General features: G+C 40.7%; 1 protein-coding gene across 1 annotated transcript in view; it reads left to right on the top strand.

The window, feature by feature from the left end:
• ITGB5 (integrin subunit beta 5) overlaps positions 1–19,847 on the top strand; it is a 1,724,339-nt gene that overhangs the window by 1,441,625 nt on the left and 262,867 nt on the right. The window contains exon 11 of the mRNA XM_044074928.1: positions 8,623–8,845. Coding sequence (XP_043930863.1) covers positions 8,623–8,845 — 223 coding nt within the window. The remainder of the gene's footprint in view (positions 1–8,622; positions 8,846–19,847) is intronic.

The raw sequence follows: 19,847 nt of genomic DNA, 5'->3' as shown, positions 1-19,847 counted from the left end.
TACTGTGCTGTTTGAGTATTGTCTTGTTCTTTTATTATTTATTATTAAATATATTTAAACCTTTTAATTGTGGCTGGTTTGTTTAGAGATATTTAATCTCTTAGAGTACTTGCATTTGTATTTGTTGACACTGTACAGGCCACTCCTAAATAGCCTTGAAAGTCTTGGTCACACTTACCATTTGGATAATAGTAACATTACACAGTAAGATTGGGCACCCTTTTGGTAAGGGCCTTAAAAGTAGTTGATAAGTAGTGGTTGGTGGCAGCTGGTACTACCTTATAGTCTGGGCAGAAGGTGGCGTAGCTAGTAAACCTGTACAAGCCTTTCCCATGTGTGTGTTTGTGTATAAATGAAATCTCAAAGTGTGTGTGTGTGCACACACAGAGAGGATGCTGGAGGTTTTGGCTTGGCCACTCAGCTGAGATCTGAACTGTATAGCTGCTCCAGTGGGGAGTTTATTGGAGATCTGGAGAAAGACGGAGAAACCACCCCCAGACTAACTGTGGTCTCTGTTAAGGGAAATTGTACTTCACTGTGTGTGTACTTGTCATCATCCCAATGTGTACATCCCTCGCTGGTGCTAGTGGTGAGGTTTGAGGCTCCTTGATTACTGGGCCAGTGCAGGGGCATCACACCCTTCCCCATTACCTCCATGACCCTGGTGAAGAGTCAGCATCAGCTTCTCATGTTGATGTTGCTTCTCATTTTCTTCAGCCTCCACACAATGCAGTCTCTCTGCTGATTCTAATTTCATCTGTTTCTCCTTTTCTTCAGCCTCCAAGAACCACAGTCTCTCTGCTGATTTTAATTCCAAACATTTGGCCTCCAGTTCAAGTCTCTTTATCTCCAGACAGATTTATAAGTCCTCTGTGGAAAAGGTGAACTGTCCTATTTCTGAGGGCTGCAAATTCCCTTCACAAGACTGGTTATCCTCCTGGTTGCTGGTCTGAGCCGTGACTATGGCTGAAATTATTTCCACTTTAGTCAGGGTGGTATGCACCAGTCCTTTGGCTTTGCACACCTTGGCCAACTGCTTCTTTGTCGGCTTGCCATATTCCTCTGCTGCCTGCTTTCCCTCACTATACTAAACTAGCAAAAATAAATAAGTAAAGCTGCTGTGAAATGAAACTCTGAATTTTTACCTTGTGGCTGCTGAGATTAGGGTCTAAGTTAAATGTTCGAACATCCAAAATGTCGAACATTACATGGTCGAGACCAAATGTTCAACATTTGGATGTTCGAACATAAAAAAAAAAAACAAAAAAAAAACAAAAAAAAAAACTTTACCAGTGTAGGTAGGGGGGCAAGCACTCCTGCACCCCCACCCCCTACTTAAATATACCAACTTCGAGACCGCACTTCAGTGCAGAAAAGGCAAATTCTCCCTATCTGCACTGTATGGTGCTATTGAAAGTCTATCTTTGAGCACTCAAAATTTCGAACATTTGGTCTCGACCATGTAATGTTCAAAATTTTGAGCGTTTGAAGATTTGACAGGTACCCTGAGAATATACACACCTTCTGAGACCTAGAGTGACAACTGCTTACAGGCTACAGACGTTCAGTCAGTGTCCCACCACTGCTCATCAATATGTGATGCCCCCTGTCAGGGCCAGTAACTAAGAAGCCTAAATCCTCACCACTGACACTGGAGAGGGACGTTCACTTGGAACAAAAATGGATACACACAATATTTCCAGATGCAGTTCTCTGCATCAATAACAATTTACCTTAAGAGCACACAGGGACACACTTATTCCAGGGTCTGGATTCCTCTCTCTCTCCAGGGCCCCAGCGAGACTCCCCACTCACACAGCTGTAGAGTTGAGTCCTCACCCAAGTATCTAAGCCAAGTCCTCCAGGCACTCTCTCTGTGAAGACAGTGCTTTTTGTCCCTGCTCCAAGCAGCTGACACACACAAAATCTCTGAGATTTGATTTACACACACACATACACACACACACACACACACACACACACACACACACACACACACACACACACACACACACACACCTGCCAAAGATTTACTAGTTGTGCCTCCTTCTGCTCAGACTGTAATGTAGTTACACTGCCACCAGACATTCCAAAGCCAGCTACCCTAAGGCCTTTACAAGGGTACCCAATTATACTGAATGAAGTTAATATTAATACAAATGGCAGTATTTGACCAAAGCAGTAAGTCTTTCAAGAATGGCCACAGAGTCACCTAAATGATAATAAGTACTCTCAAAGTTTAAAATATTTTTTAAAGGACCAACCACAATGAAATGTTTAAATATGTTTAATAATAAATAATAAAATAATGTGAAAATACAGAATATCTATTTACAATAAGCACCAGAGTTTTAATCACAGGAAATATTAAAATAACACAGATGAATAGATTCACACAGATACAAAAAGTACTTAACTAGTCTCACTATATTTTTCTGACTGATCTAAAAATGAGTATTCCCTGGTGACTTACTAGAGCAAGGCAAACTGAAGTAGGTGAGAGGTCCTCCTTTGTCAGGTTTCAAGAACAGACTGCTTTGAGACTTCTCTGTCATCTGATATTAAAACATAATTTTTGTCCTAGATTACAGAATGACATCACATACATCTGGTCATCTGACTTTTGGTTTCCATGCTACCCTCATTGCTAGAAACTGAACCAGAATTTAGCACATATATGTTACCATACACACACGGCTTTGCTAAGATGTGTTATAGCATCTAGAAGCTATGAAACTATAAAACACTTCCATTCTTCCTACAGGAGCTAATAAACCATTCTCTGGCACAGACATTTACTCTTTGGTTGAAGTCAGAACTGTAAGATATAATCTTTATGGCCTAAATTAAGTAATTTAATTTCTTACTATTTTTCACCGTTAGTTGGACTGAGATTAATCTCTTCTTTTCCAGTATCCTTTGATAAAACATATACATTTAATCAGTTACAATACAATCAGGACTCAGTGCTATTACATTTTTAACAGAAGCAGCTTTATAGATACATTTTGCAACACAACCATCTGTACAAATCAGTTTGATGTACAAATGACATATAATTCTTTACAAAATTCCAGCTAGCTATGCTGGCGTATATTGTACATCCATTGCCCTACTTGTCCTGGCATAACTGGCAATAGTTCACATCATCACATTAGGAAACAAAAGCAAGGAAAAATATTTAGGATGAGACATATAATGAAATATAATAGAAGATCTGATCAGATTATTAATTTTATTAAGCTTAATTGGTCTATTTTACAAACTGTTCCGGAGAGAAGAAATATAGTGGGTGAAAAACCAAAATTTATTTTTAAGGGGAATAGAAATGTAAATAGCTGTTATATTATAAAAATCTATATAAAGAAAAAGTTGCAACAATCCATGTGGTTTCTTGTTTGAAATGTCTTTTGTTCCTATATAACAAGTGAGAACATGTTCAAACATCCATTTACACTGGAATAGATATTTTTACTAATGCATTATTCAGACACATTTCTGCTACCAATAGTACTCGTTTTAAATTTAAAGTGATACTGAAATTATATGGTTCATCAAGATGGGGTGATATTTTTACATCTCAGGAAATACCATCAAATGTAACTCCCCTTACTTATCACTAGGGAACAGGTCCTCTCTTAGGCCAAGAGCTTCATCAATGAGCCCTGACAATATCCCAGGGCTGCCTTCTAAACAGCACAAAATATGACCTATCAGGCCTACTGGAATTACTAACAGTAGCCTCCAAACACATTCTTGCCTTACGAATAGATTACAGCAACCATCATCCCTTTGCACAAAGGTGGGTTATCTGCAGACCCACTTATCTCAGATGGAAAGCCATGGAAAGAATTATCTTGGAAATTATTTAATGACATAGGAATCCTCCAGACACTGGACCCAACCCAGTTTGGTTTGATCAAGGCAAGTCATGGTTACTGAACCTGGTGGACTTCTTTGAGAAGGTCACCAAAGCAATGAATGAAGGTGAAATGGTTCACACTGCCTACCTTGACCTGGCCAAGGCATTTGACATAGTACCTCAATTGGCCATTGTTAACAAAGTCACGAGATTAGGTTTAAACCCTTATGTCAGCCAGTGGATACCAACTGGCTCACAGCCAGGATCCAGGAAGCTATAATTGGGGAGTCCACCTCTTCAAAGAGACTAGTCACCTGCAGAGTCCCTCAGGGATCAGTCCTTTGTGGCATCGTCTTCTCTGAAGTCAAGGCCAATGTCAAGGGCCTCTGACTGGCCAAATTTGTAGACAGTTGCAAATTAGGAACAGTCGTAGAATCCCTTACTAACATTAATGTTCTCTTTGAAGGGCTGACACAGACACATATCTGGTGTCAATGCAGTGGATTAAAACTAAATGCTAAAAAACGCATAATAATATCCTTTGGGAAGTTGGCCACCCCTGGTAACTATCATGGTAACAACACACTTCATAAGAGTCAGCCTAGCATTCAGGGACTTGGGGGATACATGCAGACAGTTGTCTAGCCTTTGGCCATTAAGGTGTAAAGGTGGTGACTTTAGATAAATAATACAGCCCATTAAGGGTTCAAATCTATCTGCAAAATACTTTAATGGGAAGGGGGTAGCTTAATAATTAAAGTATGTACCTCAAAGATAGATGGTACAGAGTCTGATGCTCACCTTTGGGAAAATGGACTAGGCTTTAAATGGCCCATGAGGACAGCTACCAGAGTGCATGTCTATGAACCTATGAATAATGTATCTACAGTAGTGAGGAAATCATTCTATGTTGTGCAACTTATAAACAAAGGTATGGCACCTAGGTCCAAGGAGGTCAGTATTCCGCTGCAATAGACATTCATCAGACCTGTCATTGAGTATACTGCCCCCTTTGGTGTGCGCCTAACCAGGTACATCCAACAACTGGTGCATCCTCAGAGGTTCCTCACTAAAAATACAGGGGGTAAATGGCATGTGTTATGCAGACTACCTTAAAGCCCTATCTGTGTATTCTGTTTCCTACAGACTGTTGAGGAGATAGCTATGCTTGTCATGCAAGGCATTGTCAGACCCAGTTCTGATGGACCTCCTACATATCTTCAAAACAACAGTTTCAGAATTGCCCATTTAAAGACTTAAACCTTGGCTGTGATATAACTTTGACCTGCTGGAGAGATAGATATGTATCCCAGAGACTACCCCTTCTTTAAAAGTGGCTCCCCATCCCTGTAAACCAGAGTTCTTCTCTAACCCAATTCAAGTGTAACTTGGACAAATTAATGGGGAATAGGATAATTCATCACTGGTTTGACACTTGTCTCTCTAATTGACAAAAGCAGCCTGTAAATGGATCATTTCCTAGGACCCTGCTTGTAAATGTTTCATCTCTCAAACTTCTTACACTTGCCAAGGGTATTAGAACTTGTCAAAGATTTGGGTTGTATGGTTAAGCTTAAAAAGATCCCAGTAGTCATTAACCCAGTACACACCATTGAACCTAAATGCAGTAGTGCTTTTTTTTGTGTGTCATATTTGATATTCTTTATGCATATTAAAAATACAGCTTCAAACAGTGTGATTTATGTTGTTGAACCTTTATTGATGCAATTCTTTCTGCTCTTATTCATAATTTAGTTATACTCTGAAAAAAATGCTACCCTTGTGTTAATTTCTTTTTAGTACCTTGTACATGGTTTATAACTACTTGGTAACCAAGTAGGCCCACTGACCTCAACCTGGGAGCAACAGCTGGTTAAGTGACACAGTAGGAAAACAAGGCTGAGGGAAATCAAACCCTATACCACAAGGGCTGTAGCGCACAACGTTAACCTCTGTGCTGACTGCCAGACTATATTGTGTAGAGGATGGAAAATGTTTTGTAGACTGCTGCAGAATCAGAATCAATCGTGATTTCTTCTGTCCTTTTAACTTTTATCCTTGAGGTCCATGGAGTGAGGCACATCTTGTAGCAGTACTAATTCTGTAATTCTGCACATACCACATTCATTGTTCCCTGTCCTTCTCACTCGTACAGCAGTTACTGAAGGGTTATTAGCGGGAGATAAAAGTAGTCCTGCTCTGTGTAAACCTTGTCTTATGACTTCTGACTCTCTTCCTGAACACTGTCAGAGTTCAAAACACAAGTTTAAAATATTTGAATAAAAGAAAAGATTAAGAACTAGCACCTGCTGTTTTTCAGTACTAAAAGTGTTGAAACCTTTTCATTTTTTAATTCTGTAGGATAGCCAGCATCTGCTACTGTCGTGTGCAGTTACAAATATAGTCTCCTCATACATGCATTAAGAAAAGAAATGTGTATGTGTTTTCCACCTTCTAAGATTTTGTAGTAGGTTTAGAATTAGCAAATTGTGCTGTGTGACTTACAGATATGTAAAAATGTGTTCTGTGTGGAGAGATGTTCTTGGCGATTCATAAAGAACCTGACTGCTTGCATGAAGGGCTGCATTAAAAAGGCCCTGTGTTTACTATGTGGATATTTCTGATTCAGAAACACGTTAGCTGCAATGGGGAAAGACCTCATTAAAAGCTAATCTTCATGTGTATGAATTGACATTAACTACCATGAGTGCATATTAGCACTTTCTGCAATAGTTAACAGTGGTGGCATCCGCAGTGTATTGGCACAGACACTCCTATCATTCACTCTCCCACATACGATACACAGATTCAAACACACACACACGCACACACACATCACATATCCCATACCCCAAACACACACACACGCACACACACACATCACATATCCCATACCCCATACCCCATACCTGTCTATACATTGCCAGATCTTCCCTGGTATCTCTTTTTTTCCTGACCTTACAAATCACAAATTAATTAATTCATTATTTCCAAATATTAGAGTTTTACACTTCATATCCTTTGGGAAACTCAAGCAAGTCCAAAGCTGTTAGACTAGCAACTTTGTAAGCTTTTAGTAGGTGTGTTTAAACTCCATCCCTGATTTTGTCCTGTCTTGTGGTACAAGGTTGAGGGGTATGCATGCTGTTCCCTGTCTGACTCCCCCATATGTCACAGACTGTTGCAGGCATAGAATAAAGCTGGAGGTCCTTAATATATATTTAAAAGTGCTTGTGCTGCTAACTTCTCAGTTAGAGTAGCAGATTACTGCTGAGGTTTACTGTAGGAAGGATGCAGGGTTCAATTCCCTTTTAGTGCCTTTAAGGCACACTACTTAGTAACATCCTTGGTGTCTAGTAGTTCCCTGCATCACATTTAATTTTTTAATTATGTTTAGGGCATATTAAATACAGTATCCCTGACCATCACAGTTAAAAACATCTCTGGTGTCTAGTTGCTCCTAGCCCATGTAGGTAAGGACATTCCTGGTGTCTAGTGTTCCTCCATCCCATATAGTTCAGGACATCCTGATATTTAGTGTTCCCTCTAACCCAGGTAGTCGGACATCCCTGATGTGTACTGTTCACCCTGACCCATGTAATTAAAGACATCCCAGAGTCTAGTGCTCTCCCCCAGTTCCTGTAGTTAAAGCCATCCCCATCACTGGTGTCTGGTGTTCCCCCGACCCACTTAGTTAAAGACATCCCTGTATTTAGTACTTCCATGGTATGCATAGTTGAATACATCCCTGGTGTCAAGTGTTCCCTGTGACCAAATGTTAGAGGCTTTGCTCATTAGTCTGTGTGTATGGAGGTATGACTGCCACCCCAACCCACATACACATTCGGAAAGTTATTCCACATAAACACAGACACACACAGGAACATTCCTACATGATCACACTCACAACCCCCCCCCCCACACACACACACAAACATATTTACCTAACTTTCTCCTTCCCTAACCCCCTTGTATTATATCCCAGGCAGGTACACAGTCTCACACACATACACTCAGATTCACACATGCAGCCACGCACATACGCACACTCACACACCCCCTCATATGACGTCACCTGACCAGTAAACTCCCCAGGACTTGCCGCTACCATGATGGATGAACATGGCCCTATTCATTACCATAAGTGACCAGGAGTGGTCGTGCTAATTTATGCAGAAGAGCAGTTCCTTAAGTCACTCAGTTGCATGAATTCCTTACTGCAAGCAGTTCCAAGGGAGGACAGCTTGGATAATTAGCATATGCCTCTCCCTTGGACTACCTCATTAGCATATAAGATGGCTGTGAAGACAGCCCATCATGGTGTTGCACATCTTCACATTGTAGCACCTTGTGCAAAGTGCACACATTATTTGCACTTAACAGTAACCTTTCTGAATATCTCATAATTGTTCAAAAATCTTGGTGAAAAAATAGCTGCCATTTAAAGACAGGAAAAAAATGCATTTTTAACAGCATAATGCTGACTTATTACTTTAACAAGGCAGCATTGATTTATTAGATATTAAGTGCCCTAGCACAATAAGTGGGTATGAGAGTGAAACCCCAGATAATTGTTCTGAAGTGTACATTATCTGTCAGAAGAAAGATGTAAAACAAAACTGCCACCACAGGCTACTCCAATTTTTCCAGTGAATGTCTAGGGAATGTTTGCTATAAAACATTACTGTGTTATATGCCACATAGTGCTTATTTGTATAAATGTAACCGATCTGTTTTATTTTCTTTGTTTTTTTCATTAGGTCATGGTGACTGTCACTGTGGAGAATGCAAGTGCCATGCTAGTTACATTGGAGACAATTGTAATTGCACAACTGAAACAGATTCCTGCCTTGCAGATGATGGCCAAATGTGTAGTGGCAGAGGCAACTGTGTCTGTGGGAAATGTCAGTGCAACGATCCTGGGGCCTTTGGGGACACCTGTGAGAAGTGTCCAACATGCCCAGATGCTTGTGGGATGAAACGGTAATGAGCACTTACTTTTTAATTAACCATTATTCTTTGTAAATGTTTCCAGCTGCCTGATCAAGAACGAACAGTATATACAGGAATGGCCACAGAAATTCAGCAATGTTAAAAACTCACTTTATTAAAGAATAAAATCCTCAGTGGCAATGAAATCTAAATGATAAAACCATCAAACTCCAGGAATAAAACCACAATAAGTGCTTTCATCTTCCTTTGAAAACTCATACATTAAGAATTTGTTCCCTTTTTTATAGCCCAGTCATATTGGTAAAACATAATCACATGATCAACACACACCCCTGAAACCAAGCTGAAGTTCAAAGCAAATGCCTGATCCTCATAGGTTCAAAATCAGCCAGTTGTAAAGGATAGAAGAAGCACCATGTAGAGTTGTTCTTTTTGATTGTTTGTGATTGGAAGCCTGAAATTCCAAGCTGACCAATTACATAAGGAAGCTCAGAGCTGATAGCAAATGAGACGATGCTTATTATTCATTCATGATTGGATGTCCAAATTTTTATCTATCCAATGCCGTAAGTTTCAAAAGGCAAGAGAAAGAAATTTGCTCATTCAACCTGGGTCAATTCACGACATTAACTTTAATTGCCACTTTAATTCAGTTTTTTCTAAATATAATCTCCAGGGACCATTTCTTCCATCTAGTTTGATTTGATCAACTACAAAGAAATTAAATGTATGTCCAGAATGTTCTGTAATATGTGTAGATAGAATACTATTAGACCTTTTTGTTCTTCAATCATATATGCTTATAAATCCTGTCACAGGGTCCTCTCTTCATTTTTCTTATATAAAGGCCAGAATAAGCAGAACAAATTGCACAATACACAGTCCTACTGGAATAACAGTTAGAACGGCCTTTTAGCCTTGGAAATGTGTCATTTAATTTGAACTCATTCCCTTCCTGGATAGATTTATAGTGCAGACATCTGCCACATTTTTTCATACCGTGACTGGAATTAACATTTCTGAATTTTCTCTCAAACAAGTATTTCAAGTTTCTCCCTTTACTAAAAACATAATGGACGAACATAATCACAGATGTTACTATCATTAGCCAATATAATCCAATTATTTTTCAGAATGTCCAGAATCAGGTAACTGTCATCAGAAAAGGTTGTTATGAACAATCTTAAATGGCCACTATTCACTGTTGAATGGTTCCCCATTATTGGTGCATTCATAGGTGGTACTTCCAAGGCCATTTGATTGTGAGTATTCAAAATAGGGACAAAATATTTCGACTCATGTTTATTTAAGACTTCCATCATAATTTCATTCACAAATAGAAACGGATATCCCCATTTTAAAAACGTACATCTGAAAAGCATACATTCATCCCAAAAGTCTTGTTCATTGCTGACCATGCAGGTGACGCAGACAAATTGTCCTTTTACAACTGCTTTTTTCTGGGTTTGTGGGTGGCAGTAGAAAAATTGAGAAAACTGTTTGAATAGGTTACCTTACGATGGATCTTAGAAATAAAACATTTCTTCGTGAGATCCTTCACAAGCAAAACACCCAATTATGAAATGCTGGTATCATGAACTTCGGAAGTGAATTGCAGAAAAGTTGTTGTGTTATTAAATATACTAAGAATTGGCTGATCAAATGTTTGTCACCTTTCAGTCAATAAAGTGGGCTCACTTTGCCTAAAAAAAGGCACTATGAGGGTGGTAAAAGTCTTGGCCAATATACATAAGCTCCGAGAGAATAATGCAGGCCAGCCTTGGCAAGGCAGGTAGTAATGTCAGCCAATCTCCCCTAATGCTGACACACATGGTTGGCATCATGGTTAAGGTGTTTGCCTTACAAACACAAGGTGCAGGGTTTGATTCTCATATGGGTAATTGGCTAGGCTTAAAATGGTCCACAAGGGCAGCTAGTGTAGTACTAATCTATGAACCTATGAACATATGACCCCTTGGAATGAGGGTAATTGATAAACCAGTTGTTAAAGTCTTTCTCCTTTTGTTTGTACTGAGGCATCATTCTCAGAGAAGGTAAGATGCTGCTCAAGAGCAGCTGCATATCAGCCTTGGATGCAGAGTCAGAGAGCTTGGTCATATCTCTGATCATATAGTCCATTTGTGCATCCCACGTCATTCACATCCATGTGATCAATGACTGCATCATGGATGTTAGTAGGTTGAAGTCCTTTGAGATCCTTAGTCACATGCTGTATCCTGGCTCGTGGGAGGCAGCTCACTGTCTGCCTATCTTTGCTATGCCTGGTGAGTGGAATATCTCTGTGTATATGATTAGGGCAGTTCCTTGTGATATGGCTGACCCATAATGCCATAAGGGCACAATTGTGCATCATGGTGCTTTCTCAGGGAAGTACTTGTGAAAAGAGGTGATATAGGTGTAGCATGTGAGGTAACTGTGCTGCTGTGTAGTTTCTAAATCATGTTTTCATCTTCAAGACTTTAAGGCTTGGGAAGAGGCTTTTTAAGTACCTCCCATAAGAGAGCTTGTATTTTGGTGAGTGGTAGGCAGATGCAAGTTGGGAGTGGACACTTACAACCTTCTGGATGTTGTGTATGTGTTAGATGATAAGCTAGCCTCCAAGTAGGTATTTGTACCTCTCACATGTAGACTGTAGTCGAGGTAGCAGTAAATGCTTGTCAGTGGGTACTCAGTGATTCATACTTGGTATCAAAATACCTAACGCTAACAAACTGGCAATACAGGATGAGAAAGTGGACTGCAGACCCATTGTCACAGGATAGATGGTGAGCTTATGTATTAAGCTGACTAGAGAATGTGAATCGATCAGTTTTTCAAGTACTAGTAGGCGGTTACAGTATACAGAAAGTAATGGATGCTTTTCATGTTTCACTGTTGCAGTCATCACATTTGGGTTATCTGCTTGCAGTAGCCCTCAGTCGGCTTGATTATCAAAGTCTTGGGTCCTGCGTCAGTTGCTGTCTCATCTTCCATGATGTCAGGTAGTCAGGGGTATAAAGCATGCAGCTGATGCCATTACATCAGTCTTTCTTGCCATGCGGTGCCCGAAGCAGAAGCAGTTCGCAAGTGCCGGTCAGCCGACTCCTGAAATTTTCATTTTCGAGTTTCAGATCAGAAGTCTTAAACTAAGCTAAGTACCCCGTTGGGGATCTTTTTTCTTGCTCTAAACCGATGTCAGTAAAAGTTAACAATTGTATTTCTTGTAGAAAGCAAATACCCCATAAAGATTTTCATTCATACTGCATTCCTTGCTTAGGACCAGACCACGACGTACCTCGCTGTCGGTTTTGTGCCTTATTCAAACCTCATACTCTTCGTCGTCGGTTCATTTACACATCCAGATATTTTGGTACTCGGTTCAATTATCCAGAAATGGCTTTGGTAAGCCACCTGACTACTGACATTCCGAAAAAATGCAAAGATAAAGACAGAGACAGACCGCATAGGTCCAAAGCTGCTGACGATGCTTCTCCTAAGCTAGTCGCCAGTTCGCCGGTACTCAGTGAAGCGCTTTCACAGTCCCTGATACCCGCTACTTCAGATTCACAGGCCTCTACTGAGACCCATTTGGAGTCTGGTATGCCGTGAGCTTTTGAGGGGTATTCAGGCCTACTGACTTTCATATTAAACCGACACCATCTTCTTCTTCAAGGCCTAAAACTCGATCCATGCCTAGAAAACCAGCGTCAAGACTGCATGGTCAGGCCCCTATGCCTAAAAAAACAAATGATAAGAATGGCTGAAGACCTTATTACTCTAATCAGGGGAGGACACCCTTCCCCCTCTAAGAGACCTAGGACTAATTTTCCTTCTGATTCTTCTGATCAGGATTCTGAAATTTCTGTTTTCTGATGCAGTGGACTCCATTCCCTCTGCTTCTCCTCCAGAGGATTTCTCTTTTGGTGAAACCTTGTATACTCTTAGGGAGCATTTCCGCTGGGAAAGAAAGGATTACACTGACTCCAAAGAGAGGCTTAGGGAATTCTTACTCCTGCCTCAACACAGGTCTTTAGCTATCCCTCCTGTACTGGACATTATAGATGATGCCTTCTCAGAATCTAGCCTGGCTCCTGACACTTTACCTCCTGCTCCCAAAAAACCTGATAGGTATTACAGGGTACCTGACTCTCACAATTTCCTCTTTAAAAATCCTACTGCGGATTCTGAGACCATTTCACAGGGACCCAAGGGCATTAAGGCTACTCCTGCCAAAAACCCTACCCCCTCTGATAGAGACTCCAGGGCACTGGATAGATGGGGTAAGAAGGTATACACTTCTGCAACTTTGGCCATTAGGGTCTTAAACTGCCAGTTTCATATATATGTTAAAGTATCAGCAGCATATTATTGGATTACTTAAACAGAAAATAATGTTGATTCCTGACTGTGCTGAAAATAAAGAATTACAAGATTTAATGCATTTTGCTGAACAAGTTGGAAAACATACTTTGCAATGTGGTTTTGATTCATTAGAGGCATCTTGCAGGGCTGCTGTCACTGGGTCTGTACTTAGAAGGCATGCTTTCTTTGCCAGATCATGTTAAAGCTAAATTACTGGATGCTCCCTTAAACCAAGACCGCCTGTTTGGCAACAAAGTAGAAGAAGTACTTAAAAAGATGGAGGAAAAAGCTAAATCTATGCAAACTGTTAAGGATTTCCTGCAAGTACAGCCTCCCAGATTTAGTAGGCGTTGGCCTCTAAGAATTGGTCCTTTCCTGCGTCTTCCAAGCCTTCTCAGTCCAAACCCAGAACCAGCAAAACACCCAGGCTTCAGTCCCAAAGGTACTCACAGGCCTAAGCAGTGGGGGGCTCCCACTTCCAAAGCAGGGAGTAGTAATACTTCCCCCTATGGTAAACTGTCTCAATGACTTAACTTTAAACCTTCCAAGCCCTGCTCAACTGACTGTTCCTTTAGGGGGAAAGATTGCCCTGCTTGCAAAAAATTGGGAGCTCATTACCCAGGACAAATGGGTTTTAAGTATAGTTTCCTAAGGATACAGATTCCGCTTCCACTCCTTACCAACCCCAAACTGTTGGCCAGACCTACCCCCCCAAATCAGTGGGCAGAGGCTAAAAAGCAAGTTCTCTCTCTTTTAAGCATCAGGGCTATTCAACCTGTCCCAGAAGAAGAATGTGGGCAAGGTTTCTACTCAAGACATTTCCTGGTACCCAGAAAAGACAATTCCTGACGTCCTGTCCTGGACCTGTGTATCCTAAACACATTTTTGGTAATCCCAAAATTCAAGATGCTAACTTCATCAGCTGCTTCCCATGCTAGGCAAAGATGCCTGGTTGGCAACACTGGATTTAAAGGAAGCCTACCTGCACATCCCAATAAGGGAATCTTGCAGAAGATACCTACGCTTCAGAGCAGGCTACATGCACTCTCAGTTCTCTGCACTGCCCTTTGGCTTATCCACTGCGCCCAAGGTATTCACAAAGTGCCTAGCTCCAGTCATTGCATTTTGCAGGCAAAGAAATATTCAAATATACCCATACCTGGATGATTGTCTAATTCAAGCAGAAAGCAGGAACATACTATTAAACCATCTGGAATTTGTAAAGAAATTGCTAACTTCTCATAAACGAAAGGAAATCACATCTTGTACCCTGCCAACAAATTGTATTCCTGGGAGCAAGCTTGAATATAACTTCCCAGATGGCCTACCTCACACCAGAGAAACAAGTTCATTTGAAAGCCTACTTCAAACAACTAGCCACAAAGACCCAGCTATCTTCAAGGAAAATACTGCAAGCCCTGGGGTTCATGGCCTCTTGCATTCTACTAATTCCATATGCAAGACTGCATATGAGGAAACTACAATGGTATCTAAAAAGCCTATGGTGTCAACATTCTCAGGATCCAGAATCAATGATTCCTGTCATACCTTGTCTACAGATGGAGTTCCTTTGGTGGGCAGAGGCCTGCCACCAAAACAAGGGACTGCCATTCACTCTACCCCCTGCCGCTGTGGGAGATTGGCACAATGGTTTAGGTGTTTACCTTATGGACACTAGGTGCAAGGTTTGATTCTCACATAAGGTAATTGGCTAGGCTTAAAAATCGCCCTAAAGGGCAGCTAGCCTAGTACTAACCTATGAATCTAAACCCTAACCACAGACGCATCAGACTATGCATGGGGGGGCTCACTTGGCAGGGCAGTGCATTCAGGGCAAATGGAACCCAAGTCAAATGCACCTGCATATCAATCAAAAAGAAATGTTAGCTGAACAGAATGCTCTGACAACCTTCAAGAACCACATTCTTCCAGGACAATCATTGGTAAAGGCGGACAACACAACTGTTATGTGGTACATAAACAAGCAGGGAGGAACCCACTCATACACTCTCTGCAGACTAGCCATGGCTCTGTGGAAGACAGCCTTGAGCTACCAAGTGCACCTACAGACTCAATTCCTGCCAGGAAAGCTAAATACACTGGCAGGAGACCTAAACAGAAATCTCATGGACCCACATGAGTGGAAACTGGAACCAAAGATATTCAACATGTTGAGAAACAAATGGGGGAGCCCAGAGATAGACCTGTTTGCCTCACCCCAGAACTACCAATTGGACAAATTCTGCACAAGGACTCCCCACAAACAAGCTTGGAAAGTGATGCCCTGTCCTTCACCTGGAAAAAACTATCAGTTTACGCCTTTCCCCCTCTGCCTCTCCTCTCCAAGGTACTACTAAAGATCAAACAGGACAAATCAAGGACAATACTGATTGCACCAGACTGGCCACGTCAACACTGGTACCCCCTCTTGCGCAGTGTGTCACTGCGGGCACCATGGCACCTGCCTCAGACCCCTGCCCTGTTGTCCCAGCAGGAAGGCCAGATTCTGCACCCGCAGCTTCAAACCTTGAACCTTGCAGGCTGGCTAATTATCTGATCTCTCCATTACCATCCCTCAATAAGCAAGTGATGGATGTCATTCTGGAGGCAAGGAGGCTTAGTACTAGAAAACCCTATGCTGAAAAATGGAAAAGATTCTGTTCCTGGAGCCAAACTCAGGGGATGGGCACAGCAGCACCCAATTTACATCAGATTCTTCAATCCTTAACTGAGATGCTTCACAAGGGCCTTTCCTTTTCCTCCATCAAAATTCATGCCTCAGCCATTTCAGCTCATTGCAATACTGAACCATCCCTCTTCTCTCATCCACTGCTGAAGCAGTTCCTCAGAGGGGCCAAAAATGTAAGACCACCCAGGATAGCCCCTACTGCAGCCTGGGACCTTAACTTTGTATTGGAAGAGCTCACTCTACCTCCCTTTGAGCCAGCTGCAAATGCAGAATTGAAAGTCCTTTCTTGGAAAACAGCCTTCCTTCTATCCATCATTTCAGCAAGAAGGGTATCTGAATTACAGGCCCTCATGGCAGTGGAGCCTTTCATCATCTTTCATGCGGACAGGGTGTCCCTCAGGACCAATCCCTCCTTAATGGCCAAGGTGGTATCCAGTGTGGCCCTTAATCAGTCCATTCATTTGCCAACCTTCTTTTTTAATCCACAGAACAAAGGGGAACAAATACTGCACTCCTTGGACATGCACAGACAACTTAGATTTTACTTGGACAGGACTAAGCCTCTCAGGAAATCTGAACAGCTGCTGGTTGCATTTGCTGCAGGGACATGTATTTTTTAATTTAATTATATGGCATAACACCTTCTATATTTTCTTTTTAACTCATCAGTTATTTCTTTTATTCAATAATCCCATAACTTTGTCAACAGAGAATCTACTTGTAGGAGATGTTGATACATATTTGAAATGGAGGCAAACTTCTCCTGCTTCTCTTGTATCTGGCCTAACATCTGACTCCCAATACAAATCTACATAAGCTGTGGTATTTAAAAAAAAGTTTTGAAGTCCACTGCATCTCCTAGGCTACATACACATTTTTCTAGCTGTCACCAGCAGAATCACGCCACCTTAACACTTCTGTTTCTACCATAAGTAAGAGTCACCAAAGTGGCACACAGAAACCCCTAAAGCAACCAGAGGATACTGCCACATATGAAAACATCATTGTAATATGTAACTCAGCAGTTAGACATACTGGCACAACACTAGCCAGGCTCATCAATGATAGACTGATGATCAGCTGCCCCTCAGGTTCCACAATTCACACTGTCACCAAGGCTGTTTTATTCCTTCACTCCCAGTATCGTTACAGCCTGGTTGTTGCACATGTGGGGGTGAATGACCTTAAATGGGTGATACGCAGAGAGACAAGGGTAAGCTCTGTGCTTGTGGGCCTGATGTTGGTAAACAGGCAGTCATGACTGGTATCCAGCCATCACTGTAGATGATGCCACAAAGCAAGCAGAAAAAAAATCATCTTCCACAATTGGCTCAGGAATTGACATTATTCTAGCATGTGTGTCAGCTTGGCGAGAGATGGTCATCATTCCCACTTGTTTTCCTCAGAATGGTCTACACCTCTGTCCTATGGATTTCCACATATTAAGCCTTCGTAACCCTTGAAAACATAAATATCATTATAATTATAAATCTGTATTCCCAGTATAGTGAAAACACTACTTCCCTACCTGGTTTTGCTGTGTACCCCTCAGTTAGACACTGTACTAAGGGTGTCTGTGTTTCTGGTGGGGTCATATCTGTTTTCATTTGAAATCACAGTACCAAATATTAAACTTAACACAATGATTGTGGGTGATTTCAATAATCCATCCATAAATTGGCTAGTATACATCACAAATATCCACAATGGTTCCTGGACATCATCAGTACAAGCTCTCCTGAACAGTTAGTGACCTCCCTTACTAGAGGCTTAAACTTACTCAGTCTAGTTCTTTTAAATATGGCACCATTTTGCACCATATCCATAGCCGTCTCCTCTTTGGTCATTTCTGACCACCTTACTGTAGTATTCTCTATAAGATCCAAACCTAAGATTACCTTGAATTCTGCTGTCTTTCTAGGCTCCTTCAATGTTAATTTCCTAGTACTAGTTTTAAACTAAGGAGATTAAAAGACTCCGCAGCAAGCGAGGACCTCATAGATAAAGCAGATTCTTTCTTTTCTTTTTTAACATGAAACAAGGTATCTCAGTCTCCTTGTAAACCTGTCCAACCTAAGCCCCTCTATTAGTTGTTAAAGTTTGGTGAACAGATGTTAGGGTGCCCAACTACTGAGCCTGGAAACTACAGACCAATTAGCCTTACCACCCTCATTTGCAAGATTATAGCATGTGTCATCATGAAATTCATATATAAGGATTTTGGCATCTTTACACACCCTTGAACCAAACCAGTTTAACTTTGTGAAGTACAGATTCTCCCTACTCAACCTGACTGACTTTTCTGAAACAGTCACAGAGGTACTGGAAGAAGGCATACCTACTTAGAACTACATAAGGCTTTTGACACTATCCCACACTCCAGAGATTATAAACTGGTCCAGAAAATACAACACCTTGGATAACTCATTGGATAAGAAACTGGTTACCAGAACCCATTCGATCAGGTTTGATAGAACACCTTTTTTATTGTTTAAAAAGAGCAGCGTTATAAATAATAAGTTCAGTAAGAAAACAGGGGAATATAATGTTATTGATTTTATTGGTACTGATAATAAATAAGTAAACAGAAAAATAAATAAATTAATTAATTAAAAGGATCATTACCAGCAGTGTCTCCCAGAGCTCCATTTTGAACCATCACCCTTCACTGACATCAAAGTTAATGCTGGGTGTCACTGACTGGCTATGTTTGCTGATGAATGCAAACCTTGGACTGTTTTCACACTCCAGGTAATACCCTTATCCCTCAAGAAAGCCTTACCTCCACTAATTCATGATGTCAGTACTGAAGAGATTAAGGCTTAGCACAAAAATGTACTGCTTTGGACACAAAAATATCTCTGCACCTATCATAAAAATAACAACCCTTCAAAAGATATACTGTTACTAGAGGCCTGGTCACATATATCGACAGTGACTTTGACCACCAAGTATCGTCTATAATTATTATCTGGGAAAGTGTCCAAGTCTACATAATTTTTAGTGAAATATTTTTGTAAACTCCTTCCATTCTTGCCCAGCTGTGCAGCATAGAGGAATAAAGCCCTTGGGACTCCCCAGACAACCCATGCTTGACTACAAGCACATATTTTGGAACAACCAGGCAGGGGAGAATGGTATGATTCTCATAGTTTTAGTAAGTCTCCATTTAGTCTGCTAGGAGTACTGAACCAACATGTTGTAACTTTTTAAACAAACTCTCAGCCAAACAAAATAACTTTTTCCTTACCCAAATGTTTGAGTAAATTGTCATTTGACAGTGTCTTCTCCCTTTGTAAATTTGCTCTTCTGCTTAATTTTCTTCCTAGGACCAACATTTAACACGGAGCACTTTTCTGTAAGATATACCTCTTGTTTATTCTTTCATAGTAAAAGCCCTTAGACTTGGCTTTACTGAAGTTCCCATTTATTTTATTATTTTTTAGCTCAGGTATGAGCAGTTTATTCATGATATATTTTGCCTAGGAAGCACAAATCTTTAACACCAATAATCTTTGCATTCTACTGTTTTATCTATTACTGCTGACATATTTTCATTGCTCTTTATTTTCCATTTAAGCCTATTTACTTGATTTAAGACTGTTTATTTATCTGGGTAAAGTAACACGGTTCAAGCTTCTGTTTTCAGAGGTGACCCCGGTGCACTGCCTGGTGAAGTGATTTGCTTAGTGCTGTACAGTAAGCAAATGTTGAAGGAAGGAATCAGAGCTTATCAGCCAGCAATCTTAATTGTGCTAAACTGTTTTTTTAAGGTCAGGTTTTTACAACGTTTCCTGTATCAAAAGTATTACCTTGCTTATTAGTAATATATACTGTACTGTAAGACTTTGTACAAACATTGGACATTGGTAATGTGACACTGGAAAATCTGATTTTACAATTTATTCCTACAGTCTAAATTATATCTTATTGTCAAAGACATTTCCTGATCAAATAATTATTTTCCTTTGAGTTTTTTAA

This window comes from Protopterus annectens, chromosome 6.part0, assembly GCF_019279795.1.
Source record: "Protopterus annectens isolate FY-2018-M chromosome 6.part0, PAN1.0, whole genome shotgun sequence".
Taxonomy (NCBI): Eukaryota; Metazoa; Chordata; order Ceratodontiformes; family Protopteridae; genus Protopterus; species Protopterus annectens.
This window is presented reverse-complemented; position numbering and strand designations above follow the sequence as displayed.